This window comes from Melospiza georgiana, chromosome 4 (assembly GCF_028018845.1).
Source record: "Melospiza georgiana isolate bMelGeo1 chromosome 4, bMelGeo1.pri, whole genome shotgun sequence".
Lineage (NCBI taxonomy): Eukaryota > Metazoa > Chordata > Aves > Passeriformes > Passerellidae > Melospiza > Melospiza georgiana.
This window is the reverse complement of record NC_080433.1, coordinates 46299718-46325989: the sequence shown is the minus strand read 5'-3', so window position 1 is coordinate 46325989 and position 26272 is coordinate 46299718. Positions and strand designations below refer to the sequence as shown.

The following is a 26272-nucleotide window of genomic DNA, read 5'->3' as shown; positions in this document are numbered from 1 at the left end:
AACTTCTTTCAGGACTTGGCTGACTCCGAGTATACTTCAAAGAATTTGGCATCAGATCATGGTGTAGTGATTTAAATCTTCTGCTTTCTCCATCTGCAATACTGGTAAAATATGTTGAGATGAAAATTCATTTGAGTGTTTTGCTATTGCAAGTTTAGATGAAAGTGAAGTAATGCTGCTGGTCAGGATAACTAGGAACTCTTGAGTAAAGTGTATACATTAGCTGAGGATTGAGAACTCACAATTAAAAGTACTCTTTTAATGGGAGTGTGACCAGAATAATGGAAAGCAGTGCCCTGTTGGTTGTTTTGGGAGGCTGTTGAGGCACTAAATGTTGCTGTTCTGTTTTGGGGCTCTGCACACAATTGCTGTCGCAGAAACTGTGAGGAAGGTATGAGATGGAGGGGGCCATCCCATGTCTGGGGCTTGGGCCAGGTCTCAGCAACATTTGCAGTCTGAGCTTAGACTGCCAATTTGAGATAGCTCTGCTTTAAAATGTTGTGGTGTAAAGTCTGTCCATTCCAAGAAGAGTTGCTTTTAATTTAAAACTGGTGTGTTATTTCAGTTTCTGATATTTGAACAAAGTTTACAGCATAAAGCCAGATTTTTACAATATGGAAATCTGACTAAAGTCCATGTGCATAGAGAGGGTGCATAGCTAGTCTGATTCAATTTTTGACAGCTTTAATGGACAACACAGTGATTGGAGAGGTTGAAATTAAGCATGTGCAAGATTAGTACAGTGGAAAGGCATGATAGGTACATTTACCACTTCCTTAATTCTACTTGTTGATTGCATTTGTGATAGTGTCGTAGGGAGCTCAGTCTATGTATGATTTATCTTTTCCACTGTGGAGTAGTGTCAAATAATAAAAATTCTGAGGAATTGCAGTTCAGAAATTTAAAGTCTTAAATAATTCTGGTACTTTTCCATTATCTTTTTTAAAAGATCAGCAAATTCTTTTTAAGACTGGTTTGGCCTTGTACTTCAGATATGATGTGAAAACATTCGAAGTTGTTTTGTCATGCTTTATTTTGTGTCTGAACCTGGTATAGCTGTAATCACAACATAGCCTGGCTGTGTAATCAGAAGGTTGCAAGAAACAAGCCCTGGAATACTTAGGAAGCATCTGAAGAGTTTCATTTAATAAAAAGCACGGTAAATAAATAACCAGAGGGGTAAAAGTTTGTAATTTTGACTTGGATTTTTTCATTTGCCCTAAAGAGTCACAGACTTGTATGTATGTTTTAGAAGGACGCTCCAAAAACCCATAAATGAATTTAACTTGAACATGTCTGTGCTCCTGGGAAGTGTTTCTGCTTTTGCAGACCATAACATTAGTCTGGAGAAGGAGAGTCACTGAGAGGCAAGTATGCTGCCAGGAGGTTGTGGCAGCTCATAAATACTTCTTTTCCTTCAAGTATTCAATATATTAAACACACTTAATGTTTTGAATTTTCCAGTTGTATTTTAATGTAAGACAAGATGTTTGATGTGCTGTGTGTGCTGAATAAATTTTTTGGCCAGAAATATTCTCACCTATTTCTACTTTTAAAATACCTCCAGGAGGAAAAAAAAAAAAGTGCAAACCAAAGGGAGGCCTCTATTTCTTAACATTCAACTTAAATTAAAAGTACTGTTATTACCTCTTTCCTGAGGTGCTTCAAAGAAATGGTTAGCAGCTTACATTAAAAACTTTATATATGAATGTACTGATAGAAGGTAAAAAAGTAGTGGCTCTCTTATTCAGTTAAGATTTATCTACCTTGTGCTCCCTGTACTAGAAGCCCTCCCACACCCAAAGCCACCAACAATACACTTTCCCCCACCCCTCACCTTGGCAGAAGCTGGAGTAGAAATGGGTCTCTAGTAGTACTGATTTATTTAATGTCAACAAACTCCATCAGAGTAATGAAAGAAAAAAATATTCTGTTCTTACTCTGTTAATCATGCTGCACATCTCACTGTACAGTGCTTAACTGCAGGAAATGCCCAGGAAACCAGGGCTTATTTAAAATACAGTATTTTAGATTAACCAAACATGAAAGTTTTGACTCTTTCCAGGAAGAAAAAGGAAGGCAGAGCAGCTGTCGTAAAAAGTTGGTGGAATTGGTGCTGTGCCAAAAAAAAAAAAAAAAAAAAAGAAAAAAAGATAACTGCAATATTCCTGGAAAGAAGAAAATTTTTGTGGAAATGTCCCAGCTGGAGCAATGGTTGCCCTTTTAACTGAAGCACAGATGCAGAAATCTAGCCTCCTGGCTGAGAGTATCAGCTGAAAGCAAATAAAAAGTCAAAGGAGCCCTGTTGTTTCATTTTTAATCTTTTATTCTTCTCATACAATAAATGAGATTTGGCATGATGAAAACACCTAAATCATGCGATTATGAACCAAAATTGAATTAACACTTCAGAGTTTGTTTTTTCCATTTGGTTTACAGGCTTTCATCTGCATGTCTGATATATAGTACAAAAATTTTTAAACAGTAAATTAACCAACAGAAAACGGGGTTCAGTGAACAGATGCAGCATACTTAATAGATAGTGTGACAACCACCATCTAATAAGACTTATTATTTTGTAGGAATACAGATCTAGCAAGCTGATTTGGGTGTGTAGGAAGTGTTAAATACTGCTTGAACAGTATGTAAAGTAGTGACTACAGAGGTAGCTGGAGGCACTTAGCAGATAAACTCTAAGCTTGGCTTAGGTGTCCTGTAAGGGACCTCAGCAAGGTTAAGAGAAATGGGAAAAAAACACTTGCAGCACTAGAGCAGGCGTGTGGTAATGGTGGTGTGGTAAAGGACTTGCTCACTGACAAGCATATCAACCATGCCCTTGTAACCATCTTCCCTTGCCTGTGAGGCCCAGCTGACCTTCATGTTTCCAGCTCATCCACTCCCATCCCGTGCTGCTGCCTCCTGCCCTGGCAGTGTCCTTGATGCAGGCCATTTTCAGTTTTGATCCCCTGGAGGGATACAGCCTCCCTAAAATCTGGGAGTGTTGTTTCCTCTTTCCTCACCACTAGCTTTCCTTGTAAACATTTCTGATTTGGCAGATTCTGATTTCAGTGTAAGTGTTTGCGTGTTGCTCCACCAGGGGTTTTCTTTTGTTTTGATAGCTTCTTAGAGGATTCATCAATATAAAAGGTTTTTGAGCTGCTCCTTGTAATGGAACCTTTGTATCATTTCTTTGATACTGGGAGCAGTTACCTCTGCTTCAGAAGTCAGACTATAGTGCTGGCTTGGAGTAAATGAGGACCTGGTTCATTTTCCAGTTTAAGCTGTGTTGGTCCATTTTTGCATTGTCTTGTGTTGTCTGTTGTTTGTGGAAAATATTTTTGAGCAGCTGTGAGTGATACAAAGCATCAGAGGTGGCAAAGTGTGTCATGCTGATATCAAAGCTGTAACAGTTGATAGAGAAAAAATACTTCAGCACTGCAGCTCTATAATTGTGAAACTGGACTCCAAAGTATTTAATCTTACTTAGTTAGCTTCTGTTACAATTGCTATTAAAAAGTCTTTTTTTTTAAATACATGATGACTGTTAAATACCAGTGATGAAGGGAAAGTCTTTAAAGTGTTTTTCTTCTCTCAGAACTGCTCTGAGCTTTTTATCAGAAGTCATGCTGTATTTCTCTTTGTATTTTTGAACATATTTGACCTGTCTGGGGATTCAGTGAGTTAAGATGCTGGAATACAAAACTTGGCTTATGGCCTGTCTGATTATCACTTAACCTGCTTAGCTCCCTTCACAGGAGTGCATTTATGTCCCTTAAGAATCTTTGCTCCGCTACGTGCCCATACACGTGTCACAAAACATGTATTGAGCAGCTGCCCTGTTCCAGTGCATTCTAGCAGAGGGGCACTGCCCAGCTGAAGAGAGGAGCACTGCTCTGAGGTCAGAATGGTATGTCCCTATTAAAATCCGTTTTCTATTGCCAGTACAAGATGGAGCAACTTTTTTGAGACACAAGCTTCTTACGCCCTCTATATGCTTTGCCTCATCTGGCATCCCTGTTTGAATTTTCAGCTGAAGTTACTTACAACCAGTTCTATGACTTACTTCATACAGAAATGAGTTTTTAGAGTAGGAAGTGCAAACTTCTTTGAACTATTGGCTTTGGTCACAATTTCCTTTTTTGCTTCCATGCGAAATTTATAGAATCGGTTACATTTTTAAGTAATTCAGAACAATGTGCATGTGCTTAGTGTAATTTTACTTTATGGGTTCATTTCTGCAGTTACCTTAATCCTTTCAGCTTTCAGACTGCACATGCATCATGTGAGTTTGGCCATATGCACAGTTGGCTGCAACAGAATTTTGCTGAACACAGAAGTTGCATGTTTATCAGTTTGCTCTGAGGATCACAGTGTTTAAGAAAATTCCACATTCCAACTTCTTTCTTGGGGGCCTGGAGGAAATGGTAGGATTTTGTTATATCTGAAGAACTTATTGTATTAGGGATTTTCTGATCTTCTAAAGCCAGGCTTTACGATTGTATATGCTCTATTAAGGAAGTCTCCAGAGGGTATCTGAGTAGATCTAGAATTTCTAATTGGATAAATTGTCTTTTTATTTCATTTTTAAAAGAATGTGCCACAAAGCAACAAAAAAAGGCAAGCCCAGGTATGAAACTGGAAATAAAATTCAAATAGATGAACTTGCTGAATAAGAGGTTATCTTAATCTGATTTGTTACAAAAGGAAAATTGCTGAAAAACAACTAAACTTGTTGTGTCAACGGTGAAATACTTAAAAGCACTAATGCAGCTCATATGGCAAACTGCAATTTCTTCAATTACAAAATCAATTTTTAGTTCAAACTGCAAGTAGTTTTCAACCACTGTGTTTCTGAATTACATAATGGGATGAGTCAAAAGGTTATCAAGCAAAAGAAGGTAGGAAGGTGCCATTCTGATACCTGCCAATGTCACTTTTTTATTATGGCTGAGATGTAAAATAGTGATTGAGAGGAACTCACAAAATAAATTTCTGAGGAGCCAGGAAAAGTGTCACTGCAGTAATAAGCTTGTTATAAGGGTATTTGAAGACATTTCATTATCTTTCTGAAATGGAATTTTGACGTATTTTGGTTATTTATCTACCGACTTTACAGCTGAATTTCTTCTGAGATTCACCCATTCCTACATTAACCAAGTACCAGTTTTTGTAGGAAAGGTTTATTTTTATAATAATATCAGACAAGTAGTCATTGTTCCCAATGGACAATATTTCTTAAACCATGGCCTTGACAAGAAAATACAGCTGTGTATTTTACAGTGTGTGTGTGGGTGTGCAGATGTGTGCGGTAGTCAGGACTTGTGATTTCATTGCCATGTCTGCAGAGGACACACATTCCTCCTTCTCAGCTCCTGTCATTGACTAAGGTGGAATGCATGTGGCATCATCCTGATTTCTCCCCAGACTGCTCTGGATGGAGTGCGAATTTGTTTGCCCTTGTCACTTCTGCAAATCTGCTGCTGCCATTCTTGTATTTGAAAATACAAGAAAGGCAGCAGCAGATTTGCAGAAGTGTATGTGTTTTATGTGTTTGGATTTTGTTTGAATGGTCTATCAGAAGATTCTTTTCCCTATGAGTATAACTCATTGATCAAACCCATAAAAGGCATCCAGCTTAAAGAGAAGTCATATCCCAAACTACTGTTGATTGCTAATATATTTCAAGTGTTGTGTCTGTACCAGGAGGAGAACCTGCAAGACTTTTTCCCAGGATGGACTTGGTGTCAACCATGTTACAAGACAAAGTGGAGTTTCTTATACTCACAATTTTCCAGTTCAGCTTTAGTAATTTCAATGTTGGGTTATTCTTATTTTAATGTAGGATAATTTTTCCTATTCCTCCTATGCTATTTCAGGAGTGTTTTAAAATGTTTATTTTGTAAGAGTTAAAGATGATTAACAGCAGTTAGCATGTTGTTCTTGTTCAGGAGAATTTCTGTGGCTTGTTTAATGTTAGGGACTGCCATTTCTTGGATATAGTTTGTATGCAGCATAGATTCACAGTTGTAGTGTAGCTTTTGAAAGAAATATAGTGAAATACTCGGTTTGCCATGATGATGTTCTTTTGGTACTACAAAGTTGTTGTTTGTTATCATAGCATTATCATACAGTGTTCTGGTAGAGGTTATCATTCACCTTGAAGAAGTGGACAAACTGCGATTATGAAATGAGAAAACAGAGGATCTCCACTTCTGGTTTTGTTTTGTCTTTCATGTAGAAAATGAAATCTATTTCTATCAGTGTACTTTTCATATATTTTTAAAATAGCTTTAACTTATCGCTAAAGGTTTGGGATTTTAAAGGTTTTTTGCATTTAGCAACTTGGTAATATATATTCTATTGTATGTCAATTCCACTTTAAGTTAAATAGGAATTATCTTTGGTGAGAAATAGGACCATAAGCTGTAGTAGTTTTTACTATAAATTTAATTTATGCTAGCAAACCAACTGATGGAATTCCAGCTTCTGTATTTTGACTTAAATTGCAGGCTCATTTTGTGTTTCATGTGATTTTTGATAGACATTTTGAGAGACACTTATTTCTCACTAAAAGGCTCATTAAGGGTCACTTTTGTAGATCCTTCCCATGTGTAAATATGTCATCTTCTGTGAAAACAGTGATTTGTGACAGAAAAGAAATACAGTAAATTATTGCCTTTGCTTATTAATACCTAGGCAGCAACATCAGCAGCAATAGAAGATAATTGGGTAGAAGCTCTGTAACATCAAACTGAGATTACAACTTTTAATTGCTTCCATGTAATGATAGTGTGCCTGTTGACAAACACTGTAGTCACTGAAGAGGCAGGAAGGGGAAGATACTGCTAGAATTCCTAAAAGGGTTTCTCTTTTTTTTCCCAGCTTGTATTACTGTGTATAGTTTTAATCTCACAAAGATGATGAGTTTCATCAGTTGTAATTCAATGTTGGTTTTTCTACTCTATGGAAAATTAAAAGTATTCATTCTCTGAGATTTTATAGTATCATCTTAGTTTAGATTTGGCTATGTTAATGGCGTGAGGGAGTGCTCTGTAGGCACTGCCTATAGTAATATAACAAAACAAAAAAATATTATTAGTTTTCATTTTTTAATAATTTGCTTCAGGATGTTAAACTGACATTGATACACAATCATAGAACCACTTTATAAGTAAATTTTTAAGATTTTCTTGCAGCTTAAGACAAAATTTTTAGTAGTTTTTCATAAAAATTCAGTTTTAATAAGATATTTTTCAGTTATTGGTGAGACATTTTTGTGTGCTGAATTATGCTATACTGCAGTATTCCTCCCAATTTAAAATATTTTAAAGAAGATATAAAGAGAAATAAGTACTGGCTTATTTTGGGTTGTTTTGGGTTATTTTCTCAGCTGAAGTATAAAGGTCAGTGACCACAGCAAACTGGTTATTAGATCCTTCAAGTTCATAAGCTTTGTACAGTGCTTCAAGTTCTCCTGTTGTTAGGAAATGTTCCACAGAAGAATTTAAAGGTCTTACCAGGTTTCTGACTGCATTTTGCTTGATGAACATTAGCTTGAAGTTGTGAGTTCTAAACATAGAATCCCAGAATGGCTAGACTGGAAAGGGCCTTAGAGATAATCTGTTTCCAGACCCCTGCCGTGGCAGAAATACTTTCCATTAGACCAGGTTGCTCACAGCCCCATCCAACCTGAAAACTGGGGATGGGGCATCCACAACTTCTCTGGGCAGCCTCATTGTGCCAGTGCCTCATTACCCTCGCAGTAAGGAATTTCTTCATAACATTAACCTAAACCTACTTGCTGTCAGTTTAAAATAATTTCCTTCTTCTCCTCTCAGAATTTGATCCATATTTTGTGTAGGCTCCCTTCAGGTACTGGAAGGCCACAAATAAAGTATCCTCAAAACTTCTCTTTTCCAGGCTAAATAATCTCATTTCTCTCTGCCTTTCCTCATAGGAGAGGTGCTCCATCCCTCCAGTCATCGTGGTGGCCCTTTGGTGGATTCATTCCATTAGGGTGATGTCCTTCCCATGCTGGGAACCCCAGAGCTGGATGCAGCTCTCCAAGTGGGGTCTCACCAGAGCAGAGCAGAGGGGCAGAATCCCCACCCTCGCCCTGCTGGTCGCACACTGCTTTGGATTACCACGATCCAGTTGGTGTTCTGGTCTTTAAGGGCACACTGCTGCCACATGTCCAGTCTCATTCACCAACACACCCAAGCCCTTTTGGCAGGGCTGCTCTCAATCTCTTCATCTCCCAGCCTCGGTTGATACCAAGGGTTGCCCTGAGGCAGGTGCAGCTCACGCTTTGAAAGAAGTGCGTGTGTTCACTTGATCAGAAGTGGACAATGTGGTTTGTGGCCATGTATTAGGTTAATTCTCTTAACTCCTTCCTAATATGTAGCTCCTTCCCTTTCTTTCCTCTGTCACCTTGAATATTTTCTAATAATATTTTGCATGGGACTATCAGTGGGAGTTGTAAGTACTTTTGCAACATTACGCTAAAGAATGAATTGACCTAAGTGCACCGTTTCTACATTTTTAATGAGCGGTTACACTGCCAGTGTGTCTTGTGCAACGGAGAACTGAGTTCCCACAGTAGAAAAGAAAGTACTTAGAGGATTAGGAGAGGGGAATCATAACATTAGTCTGAGAGACAAGAATTCTGTGTGTAATAAAATTGTCATGCAGTTGGCATACCACTTCTGTGAGATTGTGTTGGCGTGTGTGTATGGATATATATGAAAGAGGAACTGAAATATAAGGGCTGATTTCTACCTCTCTTCCCCTCACCAATTTAGACCTGTACCTGAAGGTGGAAAACCTCAGGTCTCTGTTAATTTCCAAAGGGTTTAAGATCTATTTGTAAGGGCTTCATGAACTCTGCTGTATTTACTTTCATAGCTGATTGGGCAGCGATCTGTCAGTCTGTGTATGAGGTTTCTCAGTGGCTTCTTGTCCTAGGAAATAAGCAGCTAAGTTCCATCTGCAGATCTGTCTGCATTTGGCACAGACCCAGTTATTCTCACACCTTCTTACAAAGAGTACCACAACAGTGTTTTTCCAATATCTCTGCATATGCTTGTAGCATGAGTGACTAATGAGCGTGTTAGTGAATCCTGGAATAAGTTACCATGGATTGGAAGGTGCCTGCTGCTAACCTGGCAACAGTATGACACTGTCATTGCATAAACCTGCTGTAATGTAAAAGTCTGCATGGGGATAAGTGCTCTGATTCAGAAGTCTGCCAGCCGTTCACTGTCACCAGTGACTATTGGGAAGTAGGTAAATTGGCTGCTGGTTTTAGCTTCAGAATGAGCACAAAGTAAGCAACCTGGCTATAGCAGCTGCAGTTCAAGTCTCTAATCCCAGTTCCTGCTCTTTCTGTTACTGGTTTTTAGCAGCTTGCCTCATGTTACTGTGCTGTTAGTTTTGTGACAGGGCTGGATAGTGTTGTGAATTGTACCACCACATTTCTCTGTTGCGATGTGTGCTGTGGTTCACCCTAAGAACAGGAGACAGCTCTTTCTAGTGGAGTGGAATCATGTTAGGAGTGCCTAACATGAATCCTTTAGGTGCTTGCCAGAGTGCCCTCCACTGCCTGCACCACTTCCTCAGTGGGAGTTTGGACAGCTTGAACACTGCATGCGACTGCTTCGCTTGGCAGCTCTGAACAACACAAAATCACATACAAAAATGCTGTTGTGAGGAACTGTCAGCAAAAAGTCTTCAAAGGTCTCCAGGATACTTGGGTGCAGTGATGCAGCTGGGTAGCAGACAGGAGCACTGCAGGCTCCTCAGCCTTCCTGAACTCTTCCTCTACAGCTGCAGCCTGCTGTGTTTTCTCTGGAGTTCATCAGCACAGTTCTGTTAGGTGTCACGTAGAAATATGAATTTCCAATAAAAAAACCAATATTTATCTAATTATTAGAAGTTTTCTTCATTTTCTTTCTTTATAACCATGCCCTTGTCAGACTCCATATTAATATCATTGTACTTCATCAGTCTTCAGGGAGTAGTCTTGATTAGTTTTTTGGGCCACTGTCATTTATGATTTTCAGTATAGAAAATAATATTTTAAAAAGTTTGAATTTAGTGGGGAATTTAAAATATTTTTCAACTTTTCAGTAGAAAGACTACATTTGGACATACTCTCTTTGAGCAGCTATAGACATATATTTTGAGAGGTCTGACCCACTGACTTAGAGATCTTTACAGTATATATGTAGCCAGCCACGTGTAAACCTTTGAAGAAATAAGATCAAAATCTGCTGGGTCAAAGACAATATTTTTTTCCCCTTATATAGGTCCTGTATTGTAGCTCAGGGTTTCTTATTACTTTAGTACAGTACCACATATGCATCAGGGACTTGCTTTCTATCACAATTCAGTTGTTATTCTGATGATATATCACAAGAGAAGGTTATGTGACAAAAAATAATCCTTTACTTATCCCAGGTATTGTTAAAGGAGTACCAAAGAATTCTTTGGGACTTGTGTAAAGCTGCTTTTCTGCTTCTCAGGAGCAGTAGTTGGGTGAGACTGCAGCTTCTCTTCATTGCTGAAGATAGCTTTGCCAAAGCATTTCACTATCCTTTTTACTGCAGTTAAAGGCAACTGCTCATCTCTCTGCACTTTACTCAGGCAGAGCAAAGGACAAGATAATCCCCTTAGCCTGTTAAATGCTCCATCCCATCTGGTAGGTGATAATTGCATTGTAAGGGGATTAACACAGTGGGATATGCTTACAGTGTAATGAAAGCTTCACTATAAGTGTGAAAGTCAGCTGATTGCATTCTAGCACTTGGGGACCTTATATTTGCAGATATTTTGTAAAAAACATAAAAGACAAGTTTCATCTGAGGAAGGTATGTAGTATCTTTACATGCCATCCTTCACATATTTGTAACAGATTTTACATTTGTTCTGGAATATCAGTAGTCTGAATATCTGAAATCCTCTTGTAGGAGTAGTGCAGTAGACTCTTGTTTAGCTAAATTTTTTGAGATCATTCCGTGGAGTATAGCTGTATTAAATGCATCCCAGGTGTTGACTACTGTTAATCAAAAGTACTGTGACTTTGAAACCATGGGGCTTAATTGTTACCAGTCTAGGAACAGCCATGTTATTTAAATACAGCTTGGAAATCTTCATCAGGAAAGGTGAAATTTGAATAAGCCATACTGTGAGGAATATCACAGTAATTTTGTGTCAGCAGGGATTTCTGTCAAGAGGATTTCTGGCTGAAAGTAACTCTTCTTGAAGCCAACCAAAATAAATATTTTGAAATTTCAGTTTCAAGCATGAGCCTAAGGTAATGCAGACTGACTTTTTTTTTTTTTAAGAAGTTTGAAATCCCGTGTTTTTGTTTGTCTAATGCTGTAGTGAAGATAGTAAATTTTAAGGTTCAGAGCATTTCATAAGTGAACTCTACCTTAGCTTCCTTACCTTTTGAGATTATAAAGATCCTTGTGAAGGTAAGTTCTGTAGGGCAGTAGCTCAGAGACTGGAGACTCTCTCCAGTCTCCCCATATGGTACAAGAAGCTGGGAAGTTGCTCTGTGCTGACCTGCATGTGCCACTTGGCTGGTTTGAACATTAACCTGGGTGGTTAAAACAGGGCTTGGTGAGTGCGCGCTGTGCTGGGCCAGAGCTTCATAGTCAGGTGATCAAATGAGAGGTAGAGAAGTACACACTGTGTGCAGAAGATGCTTCAGTGACATTGTGTGACCTTGCTGCAGGATTGAATTTGCTAATGAATTAAGATTCTGTGACCAGCTGTGTGGCTGCTGTTTCTCTGGCTTCCATTTCCTGACTTAGCAGCACTGTGTGCGTGTGCGATCCCGGGAGCAAGGGTAAAATAAAACCTAGTGGGTTTTGGTGGGCTGTCTGCAGTAACTTTGCCAGTCTGGGATGAAGTTGTTGAGTGTGGTTAAGCTCAGCCTTCTTTTAGTTATTGTGGATCTGAGTGGGGTCAAGTTGAAAGCTGGTTTGCTGGTGATGAGATATGGAAGATTTCACAGATCTTTCTTTTTTCTTCTCTCTTTTATTTTTGCTATTTCTTTTAAGGTGTCTGAGTTCTAAAGAATATTCTTAATTATTTCCTTTTAGGCTGAATGTTTACCTGAGGAGAGGAAAACTAGGGAAGTTTGCTCTTTTATTTTCTGACATGTTGTAATTTTAAGTAAGCTTGAGTGTAAAATAAACGTAACAACACCCTTCCAAAAAATGAAAATATGTCCCCTTTTCCCACCCCAGTTGTTTCTGGAATATGAGTTTGTCACATGAAAATCCCTCTTGAAAGCACCATTACACTGGCAATATATGGAAAGTATTTTTAAGGGGAATTTTCAGATATTTAGAAATGGGTTTTAACCATCCTTCTATCGATATATATTTAAAATATATACCAACTATGTAACAAACCAAATGATATATGGTGTATAATACATTTTCTTCTTATTTAGGTGACAAACAGCATGTTTGGTGCTTCAAGGAAGAAGTTTGTAGAGGGGGTTGATGGTGACTACCATGATGAGAACATGTACTACAGCCAATCATCGATGTTCCCACATCGGTCAGAAAAAGATGTAAGTTGAATAAGCTTATTTTTTCTCCTTTCAGTACTGAGATAGTTTCAATATGTGAAATGTATGTGAGGAAGATCTTCATTTAGCTTTAAGCTGTACATTTCCAGCAGCAAGTGCTTTAATTTCAGTGAATTTATTCACGTAAAATTCAGCCATATACTTGCCAATGTTGTTTTGTGGTTTTTTTCTTTTCATCTTGAAGCATTGTGTTTGTAATTTAAATTGAGTTATTGATTACATCTTGTGCTTCTGTGCAGGGTCTTCAGGTTTTTTGTTGTGGTTTTGTGTTTTACATCTTCAGCCATTTTTAGTTTCTGATGAAAATGCTTTGTGCAATTTGTTTACTGAAGTAATCTAAGTTAGGTATTTCTCCTATTTGGAATGCCACACAGTTACAAAACTAGCAATTCCTAAACATTTTTTCCACTCATTAATGACAAATTGTATGTTAGAACTGCATTGACATTAGTGAAGCTCTGCTGCTTCTTACCAAAGATAAATATATTAGGCAGTAAAGTATGTCACTTTTACATGGAGTAGCATGAAGAAATACATGGAGGACTTGAAAGTGTGGCTTGAAGTTCATGTCACCTGCAGGTCAGTAATATAATCTCATGGTAGGCTTGTATTTGATATGTGTAGGCAACACATCCTTTCTAATTAAAAAAAAAAACAATTCTATTCAAATTTTTAAGAAGGTGAAAATGCTTCAAGTCTACCTCCAAGACTGTCTAGAAATATCGTTAATAGCAGTTGTGAACATAGTCTTGATAGACCTTGGCCTGTGTCAAGAGAAGCATTTCCTACAGACTCTTAGCTGAATTTTAATTTAGATTTTCAAAGAGAAGGAAATAGGTTTAGAGAGTAGAAGGCTTTTTTAGACAAAATGCAATTAAAAAAAAAGCATAAATGCAGCTTTCCAATTCAGTTTCATAAATTGATAAGAGCCAGCAAAGGATGAAAATGTAGTACAGTGTAAACAAAACTAAATGGGCTGCTTTTTTCTCTTTATGTTGATTACACATATACATGTACCACAGATGCACATAGGCACAGTGGAATATTTATGATGTGGAATTACATCCTTTCTGTGGTCACCAAGAGGTGCAGCTAGCACTCAAAAACAATAGAGAGAATTTTTCCAAAGTTAATTTGTTACATTAAATCCCTCCTTTTAGACTTGATGCACTGAGGGTGAAATCATTATGGTGTAGTAAGAAAGATAAAGTGAGATAAATGCTATGCTGCACAGCATACACAGTGAAAGCTGATGGCTTGGCACATCATTGACACAGTGAATGAATGTTTTAGTTGCCTACTTTTTCTGTAGGTAGAGTTGCAGAAGTGGATCTTAGAATGGCACTTGAAGAGGAAGAAGGTGGGTGTTCCATACACCAGGAATAACAAATGGGAAATCTTGAAGGCCTGTGGGAGAAGTGGCCAAAATGGGGCATAGAAGCCTGTAGTTGGCAGAAGAATGATGTCATTCCAACAGGAAATAGAAAAGTGGATTTACAAAAGCTTTTTAAAGTTTTATTTCTAAATTATTTTAAGGTTCCCCAAGTCCTGTAGCTTAACTGTTGACCATTACAACTTTCTGAGTTTATGCTTATGAAATTTTAAACTGTTATATGCTATTCTGACTTTTTTATACGTTTATGCAAATAAATTTATGGCAATAATATTGACTGTACACCTTTGATCAGTTAGGTATAGCTAAATGCATACTGTGTATTACATGTTCCATTTGCTCTTTCACTTGGCTCACAGTAGATAAGGAGGGTTGGAAAGGTTGTTACATTCTCTTAAGTTTCCAACTTCTTGCACAGCTTTGTAAACCTTTGCGTCTTGAAAATAACCATGTTTTCAAGTAGTCTTTCAACTAGAATTCAGCTAAAAATGTTGTATATGAAAGTAAAATAAATATATTGACTCTGTATTGACAGGCTAAAATAAAATTGCTCAGAAGTTTTTCCAAGTAAGCTAATAAAGACTGATGTTCAAAACCTAGATCCAGTTTTATGAACACCTAGGGGAAAATTCCAGCGTTCTAGATCTTGAAGCACTTTGAATCTTTCTGTCTTCACATCTACTATGGTAATAAAATAAAGGCAGAAGACATATCAGGGAAAGAAGCAAATTACTCTTATATTATCTAAAGAAGGTGCAATTTTACTGCAGTTTGTTATTCTTCCTTTTTCAACTTCAGCTCCATTTATATCTTTACTGAAAGCAGATACAATTAATGTGGTAGGCATTTGCAACTGACCTATAAAAAATACTGAAATGTAATCTTTTTCTCTCCAGTGTATGATATGTAGATATGAATGCAGAGTCCTTCATTTATGCTTCATTTATTTTCTAGAGTTCTTCCAACTGAAATAGAATGGTTTTGGTGGAAGCTTCTGTGAATGGACTCACTAAATTCTGTTTTTCAGCAAGGGCTAAAGCTTGTTTAATATTTGCCCTTATACTGGATATAGCTAGGTATTTCTCCTTTTCATTTTGTTGAAATTTTAGTGATTCTGATCTTGAGAGTTGCTCCTTTCCAAGGATCTGTTGCTGCTTGTGTGTAGGTGTACTCAAAGCTGGGGAGTATAGGAATGGGGGAACATAGGGAATGGTGAAATCCTTCTAAAATTTAGAGTAAAGGCTATTACTGCAAGCCTTTGTATAAACTTCAAAACTTAGTTTTCACTTTATTTTTACAGTAAAGTCAAGCTAAACCCTGTCCTAAATTTCGAATATTTTTGACATGGGGAAAGAACTAGCAGCAAATAATTTCGGACATGTTACTTTTATTTCAGCCTCAGTGTAGCTAAGAGATAAAAGTTTTCTTTTAATTTACCTATTGTTTCACTAGAGAAAGCAGTTGTAAATAAACAGGACTAATACGGTAGTTGAAATGGAAAAGTTGCCTGTTACTCACATACACAAGTGCTTCCAAGATCATACAGATACTGATTGGATAAGTTATTTTAGGCCCACAACTATGGTTCCTTAGATGAGATTACATCTTGTTCAAGCCATCTTAGGCTTTTTTTTTGTACTGAATAAGTTGCTTTGACTTGAATCATCACATGCTTGCTGAGCTAGGTAGGGTAGAGAAACAGAGTACATGCATGAATGCTCTGTCTGTGACTCTTTCTGCACTTGGTCAGTGAATTAATTATAAGCAGGTTAATAATCCTTTGGGAAATAAATTAGGTGTTTTACAGTACTTACAGAACAAAGAACAGGTTAAGAAAATAGTGTAACTTTTTGCTGGCAACAAGTGGGATCCTTTTAATATAAATTGATAAGATGATGCACTGGGCACCTGCAAAACAATTGCAGAGCTTACTTGTTGCTAATTTCACAAATTTAATTGAGCTGTCTGTGCACTCAGCAAAATAATTTTCAGGACATGGATACATGTATTTTTATTTGAATAGAGAACTGTAGAAATTGGTAACTCATGGTGCTTATGTATTTCTGAAACTACAGTTGTTAAATGAACAAAAGAAAAATGCAGATGAGATTTGAGAAAAGATTGGACCAATACAATCTGAACTTCTTTGATTTCTCATGTATGAGAATGTAAGAAGGGCTCCACAAGGTTTGACCAATTTAGCCCAACCTACTAAAAATGTGTACTTGAGAGTGTGAGATAAGGTCACCTTCTGTTTTGTAGCAATAAATCTGACAGTAGACACATGTGCATTTTAATGAAGGTCTACCCAGTCGGAAAACTTAGGAGATTTTTTTCAGTTAATATTTTTTTCAAATCTTGGCCCAGAACTTCACTGTTCATTTTCTTTTCCAGTTGCTCAACAGATAGCAAAATGCTTGCAGTGAGGTGGTAGTAATACTTCTGATTTGTGTTTTTAATTGTAGCAGGTGAGATTTAGCTTGAAGATTAGATTTGTCTCATTGCAATTGTTTGTGTAACTCCCTAGCACTAGGAAGTCCCCAGATTTGGATATTGTGTACAGAAAAATGGGTTGTTGATTCTGGGAGCCTGCTTTCCAAAGGTTTCTTCCATCTTGAGCTGAAGCACATCTGTGGTGGATGACATTCAGGGGTTCCTCCATCATGAGACAGTTGCACGAAGGCAGATTTCAGTGATACTGATACAGCAAAGCGTTGTCAAAGGCCTCTTACTGTGATTCTATTAAACTCCTAGAACCTTTACTTTTACTGTATTTTGAAATACTTGGCCTTACAAGGAGGTGGTACTTTTACAAGAGAGAAAACCCTGAAGGTTTATCTTGCCATTATGATTGAGATCCAGAATCTTGCTAAGTTTTGGAAACTAAGTGTGTAAGAGTTTAGTCAATTTTCTGGAGACAACTTTGACTTTAAGGCTGCTGAACCTCATTGATCCAGATGAATTGCTGACTTTTTAATGCTGTTATGTCAGGATTCTGAGGAGACCTATGGTATCATGTTTCCTAAGGTATCTTTCTTGCCTTAGTCATAATTTTACATCAGATGCTTCATATGGACTTGTATGTATTTAAGAATTCCCATGAAACCCCCTTGTGTCAGGAGCAGTTGTAGCATTCACACTAATGCTGCTTGGCTGAATAGAGATACTGTACATTAGCCTAACTTGTAATTGTCTGAATAGTTTTGATCCATTTGTGGAGGGAGAAAAAACCCTAAAGTTTATTTTGAGAAATAAAAAGATTAATGTCTTAATTATAAATGGCAAATGAATATTTTCACATGCATTACTTTGCATGTAAGCATTCTTGTAGATTTGACTGAATAGTGAGTTGGTTTGCCCTGCTTGCTTTGTGAAACATATGACTTAGGCTTCACTCTTTGAAGTGTGAGCTACAAAGCAATAAGAGTTACTTTTCACCTTTCAGAAGAGTGATTAAACATTCCTTGCATGTATTACTGAGTACACAATAATGTTTAAAAAAAAAACCACCCTAACAACCAACAAAAGGAAAAAGACCAAGAACAAACAAATGAAAACCCTGTTGGAAACAAACAAACTTTAAATGTATGGAAATTGCAATGCAATTGATAGTGGCAAAAGTGGAAAAATACTTGGAAGGATTGGCAGGGAATGAGATTAGTAACAATTTCAGGAGCTTTGTGTTTTAATGCAGTTCACTTTCAGAGCCTATCATCATTCTGCCTAGAGTGTGCATTTTCATAAGAAAGTTATACAGTATGCTGAAAGAACAAAAAGTTTCAAATACAAAATGTACCCTTTACTGTGTCACCTATGAATTTGCACATGAATGGATTTATCAAATAAGACAATACATCATAAATTAATTTTGCTTAGAGACAAAAGTGTGTTTTTATACTATTTCACACAGTGTGCAAATATGTGTCTGAAAAATATGTCCAAATGTAAGTTAGTTTACATCCCTTTACAATTTGGAATTATGTCACAAGGAAACTAATTTTACTGTTGATGACTGTAGTATAATTTTCATTATGATTCTGTTTGTATTTAGGCTTTTTATAGAATAATTGAATGACTGTGGTAGGTGTTCTATACTTTTCTGATTTTCATCTTAGCTTCATCTAGAAGCTTTATTTTACTGCATCTCCACTTCACAATGTATAATAATTTTTATATGTCAGCTCTAGCTTTTGAAGTGAGGCCTTTAACTAGATTAATTCCATACATAAAATCATGTGCATTTTCTAGAAGGGGAGGGTTGTGGTTTCTTACCCAATAACCCATTTCATTGAACATGCTGTTTTGTAATATTGATGGTTTATGAGCTGAGTGGTGGGCATTTTGGTTTTGTTTTTTTGTATGCAGCTGCTTATTTAATTGGTGTAAAATATTTGCTTTGTTGTCCTAGTTCTCAGTTTCTTTGGCTTTTTTTATAGCATCTTTCAATGAGCTTTCAGTAGTCATTTGGCTCACTGATAAACTGTAGTATCTATCAGACGATTTAATGTCTCTGCACAGGGAGAATTTGTTTTTACTTGGGTAGCCATGTTAACCTCACAGTAATAGTGTCATTGTCATTCAAAAGTAGCATCTTGTCTCTAAGATATTGAGATATTGCTGCCATCAGAAGTGTGGTCCTACCTCCTTGTGCTCTCCAAGTGCTGCTGAAGGCAAAAGATCACAACCAATCAGATATTATGAAATATGAAAGACTGAATAAAATCTCATTTATTTTGCAGTATTGTATTTGAGTTTATATTTCACAAATTATTTACATCAGTAATAATTTTCACTGGCAGATAATAACCTGTATTTATATGTATACAAGGTTTTCATTGTTTTATGATATTGAGATTTAGAAATACTTTCTTGTAATATGGGACTTGTTGTGAGTGCTATATTAGAAGGTGGTGTAACGAGGAAGACTAATAACACTACTAAAAAACTGCCAGAGTCTAGTATTTTTATCTGTTATTTCTTGACTTGTTTTACTACTGGTTTTATGTCAGTATAACACTTCTTTTGAGGCTCTGTGGGTCAGAAGTTGTTAATAAATAGTGCAGCACAGATGGCAGATACCAGAAATAAAGTAGTGTAAATACAAAATTATGCTGATGTTTGCATCTGTGAGAATTCCATCATTTATCAGGCCAGATACTTCTCGCAAACTTGCTTATTCTAACACATTTTGCTTCTAGGAGTTGACTTTGTAGTGCTTAATCAATATATTTTAGCTAGGCTTGCTTCATGTTTAAGAAAGTAGCTTTGGGCTATAACTATGTTATGTAGCAGCCTCCACAGAATTGTTTTCTGAGTTTTCTGGGTGCCACCCTGCTGACTTGTGCTGCGGTGGCAGTGCTGGCCCAGGCAGCTGTCCCCAGGCTGAGCTGGGGCTTTGCCTGCGGGCGGCAGGAGCCCGTTCGGCCCGCGCTGCTGCAGGGCCTCCTCCCACCGCCCCTCTGCTCCTGTGTTCTGCACCCTCCGAGAGGCTTGTAAAGTGCAGTGTTCTCTTCACACTTCTGGCAAATTTGAACATTTCTTGATGCTGTTTTTTTTTAGATTTGTTGACAATCTCAAATGAATTTCCTGCAGTAAACTGATCAAGAGTAATGAAAGTAGTTACAGAAAAATCTCTCAGCAGTAGGGATAGGGAATTGTCTGAGAGCCCCTTGCAGTGTATTGGTTCTTGGTGTGGACCAGTCGAGCAAAATTGGGCAGAATTGATAACTTGGATCATCAGTTGGTTTTAGTTTAGATGCATAACCTTCCACGATCAAAATTGCAGTCACCGTTTGAGACGCGTGTGTAAAATGATGTCCATGTCTTGAGTGTCATCAGCCTGCCAGTACTGAGTGTTGGTCTTTCCTGTATCCTGCAAAATAAAGTGCAGCCTTCATGTTACACAAGGTCTTTTTTGCCCAGTAGTCCCCCTGTCCCACGGGAGAGGCAAGTCATAGGCCTCCTCTGTCTTGTAATAGCAACATCGGGAAAGCTAATAGAAAAAAAATCTGCCTAGTTCAGTGACACAACTTTGGAATAGAAGCAGAAATCCCATGCTGGGTTTTGTGGCTGTTAACCACTTACAAATTGATCTAGGTTGTTGCAAATGTAATTCTGAGTGGTTTTTCCCTAAGATTGTAACATAATTGGGTAAAGCTTAATAGGTCTTAGCAACTGGAAGAGGCTTTAGTCACCTTGAGGCTTAGTCTGCTTTGGTTTTTATTAAGGTTATGACTTTTGGCCATTGTAGACAAAAAGAAATTCAAGTGACTACCAGTCACAGTTGCCAGTATGCTCTTGGAGAGTTGTTATATATTCTGTGTGGCATAATAATAATATATATATTATGTGTGGCAAGTAGCCCAGTCAGATGAAATAATGATTGCAAAGTGCCAGAAGAAATGTTTTTAGTACTACTAATACCATTCATCTTGAATCTTCATTATCTTTGCTGGACCAAGCTTGAGTAGACTATAATAGTGACTCAGAGGCTTTGAATGCAAGTCAAGGTTCTGGTAATAGAGGTTAAGGTTTTGCTGAATTTAATTTTTGTTGCTGATCTAAATTGTATGGAAATAATGAAAAACCAAGACAATTTTAAACTGATCCTTACTTAGATATGACAGAAAAAGATGTTTAATAAAGTAGAGATGAAATAAGATATCCATGCAGCATATTCCTGGTCCATAAGATTTGAGAAATGCTGCATTTAATCTGCCTGGAACAGATCCACAGGATTTTTTATTGATTTATTTCTTGAGGCTTGTTATCTTTGATGTTCTAAGTATGTTATGACATTAAATTATCAGACTTACTGAATTCAACACTTGGCCTTTATTATGATTTTCTATAAAGGTTTCTCTACAAGTCATTTTGCAATTAGCTTTTTATGTGAAAGTAAGTGGCACAATAGATGTGACCTACTTTGCAATGTTTCAAAAGAAAATCCTCTTTCTAATAAGCAGTGTTCAATATAAATATTATTTACTACTGCTTTTAATTGAATTTTAAAAATCAGGTAGTACTCATTGTGAAAGAGGTGGGATTCTTTTTTCTCTCTTTAAAGTAATCTATTGCCTCTTAGGGGTTTTCTAATTATTGGGGTTTTTACCCCAAGTTAACATTAAAAATAAAAGACTTTATGCTGAGGTCTGTAGCGTGTTCTGCTTATTACATCATATGCCACCACAGCAATTTTTTAATTCCCTGAGCAGCTATGCTTATGGGATATTCCTTTTTGGCTTAGCTGTTTTGCTTATCTGTCCCAAAGCTGGTAGTACTTTTTGATTGATGTTTCCAGCTCAGTGTCTGGTGTGTTGACTTTTATTTTTGAACTTGTGTGCCTTTATCATTGTCTCAGAAGGTGTCTTTTGACTTTCTGCCTCTCAATTTTCCCATAGAATAACAATTTTTCACACCTTGCAACATGTTGCTAGGATTTTCCAACTTGTCAGACTTGAATGTTGTTTTTTGAACCTCCCCATTTCACTTTGTCTTTCTTAAAAACTACTGTGTCAGCTTGTTTTATCAGTGTTTAATGAACATCAAGCTAACATTTGTTATCTTGGGGTGGTGGGGAAAGTGTGCTTTTGAAATCTTGTCTCCCAAGTGTCCCTACTTCAGCATGCTCTGGTTTGTGTTGTAAAGCATTATTAAGTGTGAGTGAATTTTATTCCTTCTGAATGAAAACGGGTTGGAAGAGATGCTGCAGCACTGCACTGGACGTGTGCCACTCACTAATGGACATCTAGTCCATGGCATCAAGTGGTTTAGTTTAGGAAAGCATACAGCAGCTGGTAGGCCCCCAGAACCAACTTTTTTTTTTTTTTTTTACAAATTTATTTCCCTCTGTCTGCATCACTTGCTGATGTAGATATGGCCTGTGAACCTGGTTATGTGAATGCTGAGCTGATGCCACTGGCTGTTACTCAAAGTGGGTTTTTGTTCACAGTGAGTTCTTCACTGAGAAAGATCTTGCTTGTCTTGCTATTTCAAACTTCTTTGTATGTGTGGATGGTTGTTCCTGTAGTTCCTTACTGTCAAATACCTGCATTTTGTTCTCAATATGTGTAAAATGTGTGCTGAGTTAGGTTCTGATATATTTTCTGATGGTCTGTGGTAATTGCTGTAATTTCTTTTATCATGTCTTCTGTATATATACAAAATCCCCCATAAATACTTTGTGACTTACAGATATGAATGCTACTTTTGATACTTAGTGACTTACCCTGCCTGTCTTCTTTCTCATTTCTACCATCTGGATTTGGCCCCGGTATAGACAACTAGCAGATTTGGTTTATGAGTTTATTTGTTTGAATTTTACGTCTGCCTAGATGATATCAACAAAGCAGTTTGCAGTTATCACAGTAAAGTTATTTTGATTTGAATTCTTTACTCTTAAGCTGAAAACCCTTGAAGTTGCTTTATGTCTAAGAATCTACACATTTTTTTCCTTGAAACCATCCTGAAATTTACTCCAAGTCCAGACTAATTCACTAAACAAGCAGCTATTTGCCCTTGTGTTACTAAGTAGAAATAGCGTGTTCTGTTGTGGATGGAGAGATTAGGTCAGCTAATAACTTCTTGCTGCAGGGGGACAGTCAGCTGTACCTAGTGTTGGTGAACAGCTGATCAGCAAAAGCAGGGATGGGTATTCCAATATTTAACTTCCCTTAAGATTACAAAGGGGTGTTTTCCCAAGTGTTTATGTCCTGTTTCTCAAAGTTATGAAAACCTTACATTTCTTTGGAAGCATGGAGAACAGCTTATTTTTTTCCTCTCAGAACAATGGCTGGAAATGTAGTGTCAAGTGCCTACATTAGTTGCCTTCTTTTTTGGTAATATGTGATTTCTCTAAAGTGGCCATGGTAGAGCAGGAAATATTGCTTCTGACATTTGTAGGTCCTGTTCATATCTTTGTACAAGCATGAAGCCAGCTCTTAGGGCAATATATTTTAACAGTAGAGTCTTACCTGAAGTTCATATCTGTTCGTATATACCTGCTGCTACCTAGCCAATCATACTGTGAATGACAATATGAAGCACCCCTTTGTTGAGCAGGAAAGGATATGGTTGTATGAGGTGTGTTTTGCAGTGGAAAAAGACCTCTGATTTAAGTAAATGAGTATTTCTTTTTTCTGTAACAATGGGTCTTCTGGATGCATGGGTAGAAAACCTGAAAGCTTTTAGATCTTCTGTGGTCTTTGTTGCAAGTAAAATCTGTGTTTATTACTCATCATGTTTATTGATGTGTAATATACTGCTACAGGTGTTACTGTGCAGATATTTTGGGGAGTTTCTAAAATTTTTCATTACTCTGAACGAGTTTTCAGTTGTTTTGGTTTTCTTGGTGTAACGTGGTGTTGTCAATTTCCAGAGCAAGATAGCACAATATCTTTATGTCTTTAATAACCTCTTATTCTTCTTACATTTTAGATGCTGGCATCACCATCAACATCAGGTCAGCTGTCTCAGTTTGGGGCAAGTTTATACGGGCAACAAAGTAAGAATTCTTTTTATTAATAATACGTTTATTTTATGCTAAATATATTACAGTTTGACACTCTGGAACATGCAGATGGCTTTGTTTTCTGATGATTGTGTAAAAATGACAGTATACATACATCCTTACATACAATTATTTTAATATACATTTTTGCATTGCTTCATATGCAATTTTGTAGTGTTTAGTGTGCAAAATATTATATTGTCACTTTATAACTGCTAAATATCCAAATACAATCATACCATAAAAAATTTCTGTGACTTAACAGACTCTCTGAAGGAAAACATAAAGAAAGCTGAGCTAAAATGAGCCTGGTTCAGAAAACTATGTAAGGAACAGAAGGAAATTATACCTTAAATATAACTGATATTTCATGCTGTACAGGAGCACAGTAAATCTTGTGTACATGTTTGGCAACTTGCATTTGGCAAAGAGCTATGCCATTAAGATTATTGCTTTCTCTGCATCACTGTTTTTTTCTTTCCTTGACAATGTCATGTGTCTGCCACTCCTATGGACACTGTTGTAATAGAAGAGCTATAGAGTGACAGTCACAGTGTAATGCTCCCTCAGGGACCACCTAACTTAGGGCCAGCATTGAGAACTGAACCTCTTGGTAACTGAGAGGTGCACTCAGGCAGTGTCTCAGAATACCTGAGTTAGATACTGTTCCACAGGTAAAACTGGTTGTCAATGTCACCTCTCCTGTGTCACTACAGTGCTTTTAAGTGTTTTCTGCTGTCTTGCTAAGTGCATCTGACTCAGATTCCAAGAAAAAGTGCCTTCAGAGTACTTTAGAGAGTCTGAACTTTATCTAGTCAAACTAAAAGCTTTGTTTGCTAGATGCATGGCCTTCCAACTTCTTTTGGCTTTCTTCAAATGGTTTAAAAAACACAGTGGCATTTTGGGGTGGTTTTTTTTGTTTGTTTTTGGTAGCATTGGTTTTTTAGAAGGTTTTTTTCCCTGTCTCAGTGGTTGTTGAAGAGTGACCCTGTAATATAAACTGCCATTTTATTATGCTACTGAGATTTATATGAGCAGCTTCTAGCCTTTCTTAGAGTCATGTTTGGCTCTTGTCTTATATTATAGGTGCTGATTTTGGCACTGTTGAACCTTTCAGACTTTACTGTATACAGATACTGAAAAAGTATGTTCATTCAGCTTGTCACAGTCATTTGTTGTTTATTTTTTAAGGTAATCTTTTTAATCAGCTTGGCTTTTCATTCAGTTGGTTGCTGTGCCTAGGATGTAATCTCTGTAACATGGAGACATATGTGCCTACAACCTTGAAAGTAAATATTATCAGGTGTCAGTTTCTACCAGATCTTGAGAAAAAGGTGCAAGAAACTTTTTTGTTGAAGTCATAGTTAACAATTAAATGCTCTTTAGGAAAAACAAAGCTGATAGTTCCTATGCACTTTTAAGGATTGGTAGCTGTCAGTCATTAAGCAAGATGTCATATTACAGCATCAATGTAACCTTGACCAGTTAACTTGATCAGTAGGAAGGAAATCCGCCATTTCATTGGTCTGCCTTCAACTTAACCCATATAGATCTTGTCTCAGTTAGAAAACTGGAAAAAGAAAGTGTAAGAAAAGAGGGTTTGGGGTTTTTTTTCTTCTTACAGTGAGTATTTCAACTGCCTCTCCTTGCTGGCAGTATGGTTCTACTTCACTGTAACAACCCTCATCAGTAAAAAAATCTAGTTTAAAGAAAGCCAATAAGAGGAAATAACCATCAGTCTAAAAGTGGCTTTGCTAAAACAAATGCTTGCACAAAATTAGGTTGAATATCCTTATTGTGGTTTTTTTGGTGTGCTGTATCTAGTTTGGAAGCGTATGTATTTTTTCTTTACCATTTTATTTTTAAAATCCCATGTAATTTTTAATCAACATGAAGTATTATTTATAATACATATTTATGCTCATTGAAATTATTCTGATGCAGGAAATTGCCAAAATATTTACAGTGAACACTGATGCAATCAACATTTAATGAAATGTTAGGATGCTTCTTATAGCAAGTCACACCACCTCTTAATCTGAATGTATAGAGATAAATCTGAGTGTTATACACTTGAGTTTTATTGCAAACTCCCTGGATTTGCAAATTGTAGGGTAGGACACAGACTGCAGTTCTTATAGTGTAAAAGCTGAATGATTGGGACACTTCTTCTGACTTTGTCCACGATAATATTTTGAGCATATGCTGTGTCTGTTCTTTGCATTCTTAGTATTTAACCACGTTATGCATTGTCATATTCAGCTCTTCTGCTGGGGTGTTCTACCATGGGAGAGTGCTGATCCATCAGAATTTTCTTTTGTTTGGTCTGCAAGATAAGATTTTGAGTTCTGTCAGTCTGCCTCAGCAGCCTTATGCCAAAGCAGTAGGAACTGTCACAGCCATCGTTTTTTATATGCTTTGTTATTATTGTCATCTTGCACTAAATGACTTTTCTTGTCTTTGAACATAATTCTGAAACTACTTAATACAGAAAAGTGACATGAGAATGATGAAAAACGTTTGGACATTTTGAAACAGGGCAGTAACTGGTTATTTTCTGCTGTTCCCAGTTGTACCTCACTGAAGTGCTTGCTTAATTCGGTCACACACAATTGTTTGGTTTTAACAATGGGATCGATAGTATTTTCTATACATTCTGTATGTTTTTAAATGCTGAAAGAGGGCTGTTAAAATTCTGCTTGCTTTCTTTTCTGATAAGGTCAAACTTGATCACAGACACTGAAGTACTGTTGCCATAAAGAAG

General features: G+C 37.1%; 1 protein-coding gene across 1 annotated transcript in view; it reads left to right on the top strand.

Moving 5' to 3' along the window:
- Positions 1-26272, top strand: part of CNOT2 (CCR4-NOT transcription complex subunit 2) — an 83996-nt gene that overhangs the window by 37244 nt on the left and 20480 nt on the right. The window contains exons 2-3 of the mRNA XM_058023097.1: positions 12467-12589; positions 23436-23502. Coding sequence (XP_057879080.1) covers positions 12479-12589; positions 23436-23502 — 178 coding nt within the window. The 5' untranslated portion in view covers positions 12467-12478. The remainder of the gene's footprint in view (positions 1-12466; positions 12590-23435; positions 23503-26272) is intronic.